Source organism: Varanus komodoensis, unplaced genomic scaffold (assembly GCF_004798865.1).
Source record: "Varanus komodoensis strain SLA01 unplaced genomic scaffold, ASM479886v1 scaffold22, whole genome shotgun sequence".
Taxonomy (NCBI): domain Eukaryota; kingdom Metazoa; phylum Chordata; class Lepidosauria; order Squamata; family Varanidae; genus Varanus; species Varanus komodoensis.
Window position 1 is genome coordinate 14,599,573 of NW_025335606.1, and position 11,677 is coordinate 14,611,249.

Consider the following 11,677-nt stretch of genomic DNA (forward strand, 5'->3'; position numbering starts at 1 on the left):
GTCACCTCTACTGTATATTCATCAGGGATATGATTTAGGTCATACCTGATGAATATACAGTAGAGGTGACAAATAGATTTAAGGAATTAGATCTGATAGACAGAGTGCCTGAAGAACTATGGACAGAGGTTCGCAACATTGTACAAGAGGTAGCAACTAAAACCATCTCAAATGAAAAGAAATGCAAGAAAGCAAAATGGCTGTCTGAGGAAGCTTTAAAAATGGCTGAGGAAAAAAGGGAAGTGAAAGGCAAGGGAGAAAAAGAAAGATACATCCAATTGAATGCAGAATTCCAGAGAATAGCTAGAAGAGATAAGAAGTCCTTCTTAAATGGACAGTGCAAAGAAATAGAAGAAAACAATAGAACAGGGAGGACCAGAGATCTCTTCAAGAAAATTGGAGATATGACGGGAACGTTTCATGCAAAGATGGGCATGATAAAGGACCAAAATGGCAGGGACCTAACAGAGGCAGAAGAAATTAAGAAGAGGTGGCAAGATTACACAGAGGAACTATACAAGAAAGAGCTTAACATCCCTGATAACCACGATGGGGTGGTCACTGACTTCGAGCCAGACATCCTGGAATGTGAAGTCAAATGGACCTTAGGAAGTCTAAGCAACAACAAAGCTAGTGGAGCTGACATTATTCTAGCTGAGCTATTCAAAATCTTCAAAGACGATGCAGTAAAAGTGCTACACTCAATATGCCAGCAAATTTGGAAAACTCAGCAGTGGCTGCAGGTCAGTTTGCATTCCTATCCCAAAGAAGGGCAATGCCAAAGAATGTTCAAACTATCGCACCATTGCACTCATTTCACATGCTAGCAAAGTTATGCTCAAATTCCTACAAGCTAGGCTCCAGCAGTATGTGGACCGAGAACTACCAGAAGTACAAGCAGGATTTCAAAGAGGCAGAGGAACTAGAGATCAAATTGCCAACATACGCTGGATCATGGAGAAAGCTAGGGAGTTCCAGAAAAGCATCTACTTCTGCTTCATTGACTATGCTAAAGCCTTTGATGGTGTAGATCACAACAAATTGTGGCAAGTTCTTAAAGAGATGGGAGTACCAGACCATCTTATTTGTCTCTTCAGAAATCTATATGCGGGTCAAGAAGCAACAGTGAAAACTAGACACGGAACCACTGATTTGTTCAAAATTGAGAAAGGAGTTCGGCAAGGCTGTATACTGTCGCCCTGCCTATTTAACTTATATGCAGAGCACATCATGAGGAAAGTGGGGCAAGATGAATCACAAGCTGGAATTAAGATTGCCGGGGGAAATATCAACAACCTCAGATATGCAGATGATACCACTCTAATGGCAGAAAGTGAAGAGGAACTAAAGAGTCTCTTGATACAGGTGAAGGAGGAGAGTGCAAAAGTTGGCTTGAAACTCAATATTAAGAAAACCAAGTTCATGGCATCCAGTCTTCTCACTTCCTGGCAAATAGATGGGGAAGAAATGGAGGTAGTGACAGATTTTATTTTCCTGGGCTCCAAGATCACCGCAGATGGGGACTGAAGCTAAGAAATTAAAAGATGCTTGCTCCTTGGAAGGAAAGCTATGGCAAATCTAGACAGCATACTAAAAAGCAGAGAAACCTCCCTGCCAAGAAAAGTGTGTATCGTCAAGGCTATGGTTTTCCCAGTTTCAACGTATGGCTGTGAGATTTGGACTATAAGGAAGGCTGAGTGCCAAACAATTGAGGCCTTTGAATTGTGGTGCTGGAGGAGACTCCTGTGGGTCCTTTGGACTGCAAGGCGATCAAACCAGTCAGTCCTATAGGAGATCAATCCTGACTGCTCTTTAGAAAGCCAGATCCTGAAGATGAAACTCAAATACTTTGGCCACCTAATGAGAAGGAAGGACTCCCTGGAGAAGAGCCTAATGCTGGGAATGATTGATGGCAAAAGAAGAAGGGGACGGCAGAGGATGAGGCTCCTGGATGGAGTCACTGAAGCAGTCAGTGTGAGCTTAAGTGGACTCCGGGGGATGGTGGAGGACAGGAAGGCCTGGAGGAATGTTGTCCATGGGGTCGCGATGGGTCGGACACGACTTCGCGACTAACAACAACAACAACGTCAAACCAGGTTCTGCAGAGTAGCAGTGGACTTTGGGGGTCAATCCATAGTGGATTGCTAAGGTAGTCATGTGCATGACAAGGCATGTATAAATCCTATTCCAGGACTGTGTGCCACACTTTCTGGCATACCAAATACTTGTCAAACCCACTCACCTCTCTTGCAGTCTCAGGTAAGTAGCAAGAATATATGATACATCAAGACCCATGATCGCCATTATACATGGCTGGTGGCTGATGCTACATAAGAGGCACTCAGAACTGTGGACCAGAACCCGTAAGAACGTTAGGTTATTCTGTTTTGCAACATTTGCTTTGCGTACCTATATTTGCCACATCCACATAATGAGGGTCAGAGACGCTACTACCCATCTCATTAGTTGCCTTCACAGTAATATTATATGTTATCCAAAGTTTTGTATGCTTTTTATCAAAATAACAGGAGTTAGATCCTGCAGTTGTGTAATCTGGGCACTCCAGGTACTTTTGTTCTCTGAAAAATACAAATACAAAAGGAAATACAAGTAAAACACACTATAGTTAGTCCCATTGCTCAGAAAATATTAAATCAACCCTGCAGAAGAAGCTGTGATGCACGATGACACCATAGCTGAGCCGTGGCATCACTGGTAACTCCTTACCCTTCCTTGTTATACAGCAGAGTATAATTGCAAGGGAGACGTCCATCAGAACCGGGCTTCCACCAGCAAGCAAAAGTTTCTTTTTCAGGAGAGCGACATTTTATTATCGTTGGCTTTCCTGGAGGCTGGCCTGAACACAAAAAGATAAGTCGACTTAGCCAGTATAGAGTAATAGTTAGACTTGTCAGACTAGGAGTGGGGCTAGTCTCATGTTCAAATCTGTGCTTAGTCAGGAGACTTGCTAGGTGGCCTTGGATTCTCTCAACCTAATCCACCTCAGGGCTTTTGTCAGAATAAAACAGAGGCAGGTGGAAAGAGAAGAGCCATTTATGCAGATCGGAGCATCTTGGCGAAGAGCGGAATAAAAATGGCACACTAAATTGTAAGTCATCTGTCCCTAATCCCCATGACTGGAAGTTTGGTTCTCAGCCCAGAAGCTTCATACTGGCTTCCCCCCAGCAGACATAATGAGGGAACTGAAGATGACTGGATGAGGTTGTACCAGGTGTCAGTGAAGCTCTGGAGCCACAGTCTATTGGCACAAGTGCCAAGGCCTTGAAGGACGCCGCAGCATGCATGTACAACTCCTCATCCCTTCCTCTCTCAGTTGGGAAAGTGTAAAGCTGGTCAGTGTTGCCATGGCCCCTCTACCTCACTGCCCCTCTCCGCATTATGCTACTGCTCTTAGGGAAACTAGATTTTATGAATCACTAAGAATGGCTGTATTTCCATGTGGAGCCCGGGATACCACGATCAGGAGCAGAAATGATCAGACTGTGGCCAAGGTCAATTCCCACACTACAAAGGCTGTAGGACTACAGAAAAAAAGATTAGAAGGCTAGAGAATTTGTCTTCCTGAGACTCTCAAAAAAACCATATTATTTTCTTTCCATTTCTTATTTAGTAAAGACTATATATGCAACAGCAGATACTACTGTTCCCGTTTCAGTGAGGGTGGGGAATTCCAAAAAATCATCTGCCCTGCCGAAAGGGGCCAGTGCAGCGTGGTGATGAGAGTATTGGACTGGGGGTCTGGGAGGTGCGGGTTCTAGTCCCCACTTTGCCATGAAGCTCACAGGGTGACTTTGGGCCTGTCACTCCGTCTCAACCACAGGATTTTTTTGCGAGGATAAAATGGAGTTATGTAAGTCACCTTAAGTTCCTCAGAAAATAGGCGGAATTTATATGCAATGTAACAATATCAACAAGAACAGGAAGCCTCATAAAGCCACCATCATCTTCATCCTTGGCTAGTGTAACCTGCTGCTTAGGGCTGCTCTACAATTAGCTGGCTTCCAGTTGAAGTCTGGGCCCAATTCAAGGTGCTGGTTTTGACCTATGAAGCCCTGAACAGCTTGGGACTGGGATACCTGGAGGAGCACCTCCTTTCTTATACGCCCTCATGCCCCTTAAGATCCACGGGAGAGGCCCTGCTCTGAGAAACTTCCCTGAAGGAGGTAAAAAGGACATCTAGTCAGAGGAGGGCCTTCTCTGTGGTGGTGCCCAGATTGTGGAATGCGCTCCCCAGAGAGGTTTGCCTGGCGCCAAGTGACGGTGCCAAGAGAGGTATGCCTCACTATACAATTATTATTGACCTTCAACTGCCCTTAACGAGGTAAACACACATCTGGATTTTCTGACAGCACCAGGTAGGTAAAGGAAAGTTGGAAGGTTGGGGAAAGGCAGCGGAGTGGTAGTTTCTTACCTCTTCTTGCTTCTTCTCTGCCAAACTGTCCTTTCATAAAACTGATCAAGAAACTGCCACTGGGAATTTTATTACAAACACCAGTGCATTATGCACCAGTGTATTTGGCTGTAGGACTTTTGGCTTTTAGCCAAAGCCAGTGCCAGGGCCCACACCCCAGAAGGGCCAGTGGACATGCTCCTCCTCTTGACCATGACAACCTTCTTGTTCACCTGCCCCTCACTTTGTCCCAGACAACAGGAGGAGCAGCAGGAGATGCTTACTTGTTCACAGATTCTCTGTTTCTCAAGGAAGGAGGAAGAAGCAACATTGGGAAAGAGGAGCCGCACCAAAAGCAGCTGATGACGAAGGCCGAAAGTAGACTCCTTTGAGGGAGAGGGCCCATTATGGGTGTCTTACCCAGGGCCCTCCAAAACCTGGGCCCAGCTCTGCTACAAGCTTGGCCCCAATACCAGGTCCTCAGATCATGAACATGGAAGAAATGATGCGTGGACTCACCACTGTGGACTTGGATGGAAGATGCCAGGCTCCATTTGCTCCTTCCATAATGGTCTGTAACAGAGCGAACCTGGACGGTGTATTTCACTCCCGGGAGCAAATGAGACATTTTATATTGTGTTTGACGCCCCACAAAATGAACCTGGGAAGGAGAAAAAACAATAGGTCATGATGAGAATTCTTGGTTTTCAACAGATGGCTTCCAAGTAATGCCTCTAGAACCTTGGCTGAGAATCTCCAGAGCATTTGGCATGGAGTTATCCCCTGGTCGTTTTAACCGTCCTAGTAATTTTCAGAATGGAGAACACGGTATGCATATGTATAAATAAATGAACAAAACAAATACGTCTATGAAAATGTTTCACCCACACAACCAAGCAATCCATCGGCTAGAACTCCTGGCCTGAGTTAGCACCTTGCTCTCCATTTTTTTTTGCAGTTTCAGGCTGACTGAGAAAAAAACAGGTGATTTACTTATCATGACTGGTGGAGTTTTTTGGCTTTTGGTACATCAGCTATACTGACCCATTTTAAGAACCAGGACCCACCCCACCCTCCTCTCTTAAAGAGATACCTGTGTGGAAATTTTAGACAGGAAACATAAAAGCGTGCACTATTTTCTGATGACTGCTTGGCAGCTTGTTTGCATCTTTCTCACAACTGAGCCAACAATCTGTTTTGCCACTGCAATGAAATGATGTTTCTTAAGAGTCCCTCAAGTGTCCCCTGATATTATACTTGCCCCTACAGGGAAAATTCCTATTTACTTGGAGTTCTTAGAAACAGTTACACTTCCCCCTTTCACAGTTCCTGGGCTAATCAAGGTTCTTCTTTGCTGTCCCGACATACATAGCCTGTGGTACTCATTAATCTAAATGGCTCTTCTGTGGAAGCTTCCATATGAAAGGCACACAAGGAGAACCTTGTTGTTATTTGTGGGCTAAAATTATAATAAATAAAGCATACACATTGGGGGGGGGCTCTTTCTCCATATCCTTCTTTGTTATAAGCATGTTAATCACAACTCTTGTAAGTCCCTGCTGTGTGCTGTAAGTGACTTGCAGCTAAAATCTTTGAATGCTAGCTAATTCATAGTGTGTACACAAATAAAGTCTTCTTGTGAGCAAACCTGGATCTAGCTTATCATTTCTTTGGGAGCTTACAAAACTTTAGCCCACGGCTAACCCCAACACATGCTTGAGGGAAGCTCACAAGCCGGATGTGAATGCGACAGTGTGGTGCTGCTCATGATCTGCAGCAACTGTTACACAGAAGCGTAACACCTCTGATGCTAAAGATAATATTGGCCTCACGACTAGCAACCATCAACAGTTTTGTCCTCCATCCTTCAAAGCGCAATGAAGACCTGCCAGATCACAGATGCCCTGTGATGAAGGCCACTCATTGAAGATCTGGTGCTTCCTTATACTGAGTCAGACCATTTGCTGATGCAGACCAGAAATGTCAGTCTACATCACTGGCCTTAGCAACCACTCCTAGGTCCCTGAGGGGAGGAATGTGGCCCTCGGACAATTGTGCACTCCTGATCTACCCTGATTAGCACAGCTAAAGTTTCAGTCTGAATGACCTCTGCTGCTTGATCACACTTTACCTTGAGTTGCCAGGGACTGAACCTTCAGCAAATGAAGCATGTGGTCTGCCACAGTGCTAGAGCACCCCCTACAACCCTCCTGCAACGCCTTATATAGGATTTTCATTCAAAGATGTCTGGTATAAGATACACTGTACTTGTATAGTCTTGATTAGTATCTGTCACAGCCTTCTCGAACCTGGTGCTCTCCAGAAAGCTGACATTCAGCACATCAGTTTTTAAAAGTTCCACTTTGGTGATGGGTTCAGCAAGTTCAGCACTTTCTTTGTGACTCAGGCAATGTCTACCCCATATTTTTAAAGCTCTTATTGAAGAAAAAAAGGAAGTTTGAAAAGTAAGCAACTAGCTTACCTCCCATTCTTTGCCTCCCTCTGGTTTTAGTCGCAATTCGTAATTACAGGTTTGCCAGCCTGTGGAATCATCGACCCACGGAGGTGGTGACCATTTCGCCCAGACGTACCTTATTCCATCCGATTGTCTGACTTTCAGGGATAGATCTGTAGGAGAGTCTGGCTGCACTATACAGAAGGAAGTTCACAAATCAATATTTTTAGTTCTTTTGCCAATAATATTTTCTTTTATGATTCTACCTGAGAACAGACAGTCTCAAATAGAAAGACAAGATGGTCACAAGAGTGGCTCTAGACCAATAGCTCATCTGGGCTGGTGTTGTCTCTCTTGTTAACATTAACTGAGGACTTTCCCAGTTCTGTTACTTAGTAGTGTTTTTAGCTGAAGATTTCAGGAACTGACCTGGGACTTTAAGCATATGAAGCAAGCGACCCCAACATCAAGCAATGATTCTCACTCAGGAAATTATCAATGTCTGATATCCCTTTTTGTTCTGATTTTAAATGAACTAGATTGTTCATTCCTGCTGTTTTTCTGAACGTTTTTTCCTCAGTATCTTGGATTTAGAACACATTTGAGAAAATCATAATGAGGATATATCAGCCTGTCTCCCTTAGGTATTATTCTAGAGTAGTTGGATTTGCATTTGGTTTTCTGCTCTTACCTAAGTACCTTAAATCCACAAACTGAGGATCAGAGATATTGCTGCCCATATCATTAATAGCCTTAACTGTAATGTTGTATGTTGTCCAACGTTTAGTGAATTCTTGATTAAAATAACAGGAATTGGGACCTGCAGATATGTAGTCCAGGCATTCACGAGCCTCTCTTTCTCTGAAATAAATGTTAAAAAAAGACCTGTTGAAACACTTGCTTGAAAAACCCACCACGTATTTTATTGATTACCAGGCAACTTAAACATAGTAACTTTGCCATGTAAATGCATAACACCGAAGCAGTTCTGCCTGAAATCAATCAATCAATCAATTGTATAAAAGTTTAAGAGACTGGCTGGATCAAACCTCAAAGAAAGCTCACAGTCAGAACACAAAGACAATATTGTCCTTGTCTGCTTGTTACAGCGCAGCAGTGAGTACTTAGTGTAGCAGTTTTCATATGGTTTTAAAAACTTCATTCTTGACTGTGACTCACTTTCAACTTTTATCTGAAGAGAAGTGGGATAAAATGTTCACACATAAAATACCTCTGCATAACACAAAGGTTCAGTTTAGGCATTACAGCTCACAGCCTTTGCTAAACTGATCCTCCATTGTTGAACTGATCTGTTTGCCTCTAAAGGGAGATCTGACAGATTCATGGAGAAGCCCATCCATAGTTCCAGCATTTACCTTCAGTAGTGCAGACACCTGCTGGGGAATGTGAACAGAGGGTCCCGCTGCTCTCACCTGTGGCTCATGGGCTTCCCACAGAAGCATCGGGTAGCCCACTGTGGGAACACAATGCTGGGCTTGCCAAGTCCTTCATCCGAGCCAATATGGCTCTTCCTGTGATTGAGTGCACCAATGGGGGTGATACGTGAGGTGGCCTTCTTAGTGGCGATTCTCATACGTGGAACTCTTTTTTGGTAATTTTCTATTCCTCTGTGTTCCTCTTGCAATTGAAGACTCTTTAAACAAGCCTTCGGCTGTGGTTGGCTAATTCTATTGGTTGGAGGCTCATTTTCTGTATGTTTGTTAGGAAGCCTGGGCCACATCTTCCTCTTTTGAACCTGTGAGGATGAGCACAATTTTGCCCCGTATTTTCTTACCCTTCTGTGTTGTACAGTAGAGTGTAATTTGTCGGAAGCCTCCCATCTGAACCAGGTTTCCATCGGCAAGTAAATGCTTCATTTCCTGAGGACTGGCAACTTATTATTGTAGGCTTTCCAGGAGGTGATTGGCCTGAGGGATAGTAACATACATTCAGAGGTTGTCACAGTGACTGTTTAGTTGAGTAGATAAGGGCCCAAATTGTGGTTTGAATCAGCCTCTGATGACAGAGAATGCCATCAAGTTTCATTTGCATTCCACTATTTCTCCCAAAAGAAAACCCCTAATGGCTAACATCAAATGGCATGGGATCCAGATATCTAAACAACCACCCAATTCCATATTATCCAGGCTATGCATCTTCAGACCATCAGCGAGTTATAAATTATGTATCCACAAAGAGCCTTCTCTGTGCTGGTGCCCAACTCTGCAATTCCCTCCGAAAGGAGCTCTGATTGACACAACTTTGTTTCCATTTTGTTAAAGCATTTTCTTTTGTTAAAGCATTTAATATTTGATTATTTCTGAACACACATGCACACACACATTCTCACACACACACTTTAAATTATTTTGAATTGAATTAATTCATTATATTTGTTATGTAGTGAATGCTGCCTTGTGATCCAAATTTAAATAATCATCACCATTCAAAATTGAATACCATAGCACTAAAACACAACCAGGCAAAATGACAAAGGAATAGGAAAGTTACAATAAAGCTGTACAATTCTAAACTTGAAACATAAGAAAAAAGAAACTGTTCAGCTAAAAGCCTACATTCTAACTCATTGCATAAGAGGATCACATGCATTTTAGCAAAAAGCAGCAGCAGCTTCCACTCCAGCAGCCAATAGGACAAGTGATTCAAAGACAGTTAGGAGCAAATCCACACTCGTGCCAGCAGGAGGCAGTAGAAGAACCAAGTATAGCCTGAGTAACACAATCGAAGCAAAGAATAGCGGAAAATAAATCCTCAGGCAAAATTAGTCCCTTTGTTGCAGGTTGAAAAAGGAAGGGACCCCACAGCAAGCACCACGTAACGTTTTAGCCCAGCCTCAAGCTTACCCAGAATGACACATTTGGGGTGCTTCCAGATAAGACCCTTACTTGGAAACCACACTGGCTCATTCATAGATCTTCACAGGGGTTCAGACATCTCCATCCACAATGTGTAGCCCTACCATGCTTTCCCACCAGGTCGTCCATCTTCTTTCTTGCCGGAGCATTCAGTCGGCCAAAAAAGCAGCTGTGCCGTGGATTCTGGTTGGTCATGCTAGGTAGCTCAGGAGCAGCCAGTGCAGTTCTTCCAGCAGGGGCGTAAAGCGAACGGGCCTGTGTGCCCCCCTGAGCTGGACCACCTTCCCGCTGCATTGTGCCACGGCTGTAGTGCCCCGGCCAGGCAACGCAAGGGCAGCCCCACGTGCGCTGCAGTGACCTCGTCATGTGGCCAACAGTGCATCAACCACAGTGGCTACACGGCCCCCATCCAGGAGTGGGCAGAGCTGGAATGGCCTCATCCATAATTAAAGGCATGGATAAGTCTTGCCTGCTGCCTTCCAAATATGGATGGGGAACCTGGGATTCTCCAGGATATGGGAATCTGGGGGAAATGAGCAGAAGAACAGAGCAGCAAGCAGATGACTAGGAGTTTTGAGGAAATGGCAAACCCAAACACCTTGGAAGAAGGGAAGAGTATAAACGGGTTAGGGGAAGAGTATAAACGGGGCAAACAATTCATGGCATGTAAAAACCTTCCAGCATTGGGTTTGAAATGTAAACAAAATGTTTTCAAGGTTTTCATTTCCAAAGCAGGTACAAATGTTTTAGTACTCACCATTCACAAGCCAGGTGTTGAGAGAAAGGAGCAGAACAAATACATCTGACACTGACAAATGTGGTCTCATTTTGGTCTGCCTTTCCTCCTCCTCCACCTCCAGGAAGGAATGAAAACTCACTGGGAAGCAAGGAAATATGCCACAGTTTCTAAAGGTTCTCAATGCTTTTGTTTTCAAAGCTTTTAGTTAATGAATCCTTTTCTCACACTTCCCAGAGGGCACCACAAGATTCACAATCCTCATTTAAATAGAACAGTTGGCTTTGGTATATACAAGTAAATATTTATTTGTTTTGAATTCTTTGCAAAATATGGGAGGGCCTGGGAGAACGGCAATGTCATAAAAAGCTTCCACAAACTTCTATGAGTGAAGGATCACAAGCACACAATGAATTGTCTCATATAGACACAACTGCACAATGATTAATTGCCTCATGTAGAAGACACCCTTGTGTCTTCACTGCAGAAAGTATTGGACAAACAGTCACAACTGAATGGATATTTCTGGGAAGGCTGTCTGAAAACTATGGAGTACAGAGAAATTTTCAAAACAGTAGAATTCAGGAACATCCAGTGCCATTGGGAGCCAAACAGAGATGAATTACAGAATGAAAGCTTTGTCAAAGACTTTGGAGATCAACTAGTCTAAATATAGCCCTGCTCAATGCAGGGTTTGCATTCAGGATGTAGCTGCAGGATCCCTGACAGATGGTTGTTCAGCCTTTGCATAAATACCTCCAGCGAAGGAAAATCCACCACTTCCCAAGGCAGTCAGTTCCACATACATGATCTGATCTCCTTTTTTTCTTTTCTTTTAAAAAAATCTGACTGAAATGTAACAAGGGCTGTCCCTGTTTGGGCTGTTTGATCCCCTGTAACATTTTCCTGATGAAAATTGCTTTCTTCCAAAGCTCCTATCAGTCCCACTAAATCTGAGTCAGGTATCTCCTGAATTAAACATGTGCACACATTCACCAAGCAGTTTTGAAAGATGACAATATGGTGCGTCCCTCAGGGGATGAAGCTTATCTACTTGCCACAGATGCTATGGGTACTATCTGATAGTTACTAGTATTTACATAACCAAATTTTTCACAATGTTAGCAACGGATATATTAGCTGGGGGACAGCTCTCATTTTTCAAGAGACTAATTACAGCAATTCGACTTGTGGAAGTC

The 11,677-nt window shown here is 43.6% G+C and overlaps 1 protein-coding gene across 1 annotated transcript in view; it reads right to left on the minus strand.

Annotated features, from left to right (window-relative positions):
• Positions 1-10,569, minus strand: part of PRLR (prolactin receptor) — a 24,017-nt gene extending 13,448 nt beyond the window's left edge. The window contains exons 1-7 of the mRNA XM_044431333.1: positions 10,500-10,569; positions 8,662-8,794; positions 7,558-7,727; positions 6,894-7,060; positions 4,931-5,072; positions 2,728-2,857; positions 2,410-2,579 (exon numbers count right to left, since the gene is read on the minus strand). Of these exons, the coding sequence (XP_044287268.1) occupies positions 2,410-2,579; positions 2,728-2,857; positions 4,931-5,072; positions 6,894-7,060; positions 7,558-7,727; positions 8,662-8,794; positions 10,500-10,569 (982 nt within the window). The remainder of the gene's footprint in view (positions 1-2,409; positions 2,580-2,727; positions 2,858-4,930; positions 5,073-6,893; positions 7,061-7,557; positions 7,728-8,661; positions 8,795-10,499) is intronic.
• Positions 10,570-11,677: the final 1,108 nt, after the last annotated feature.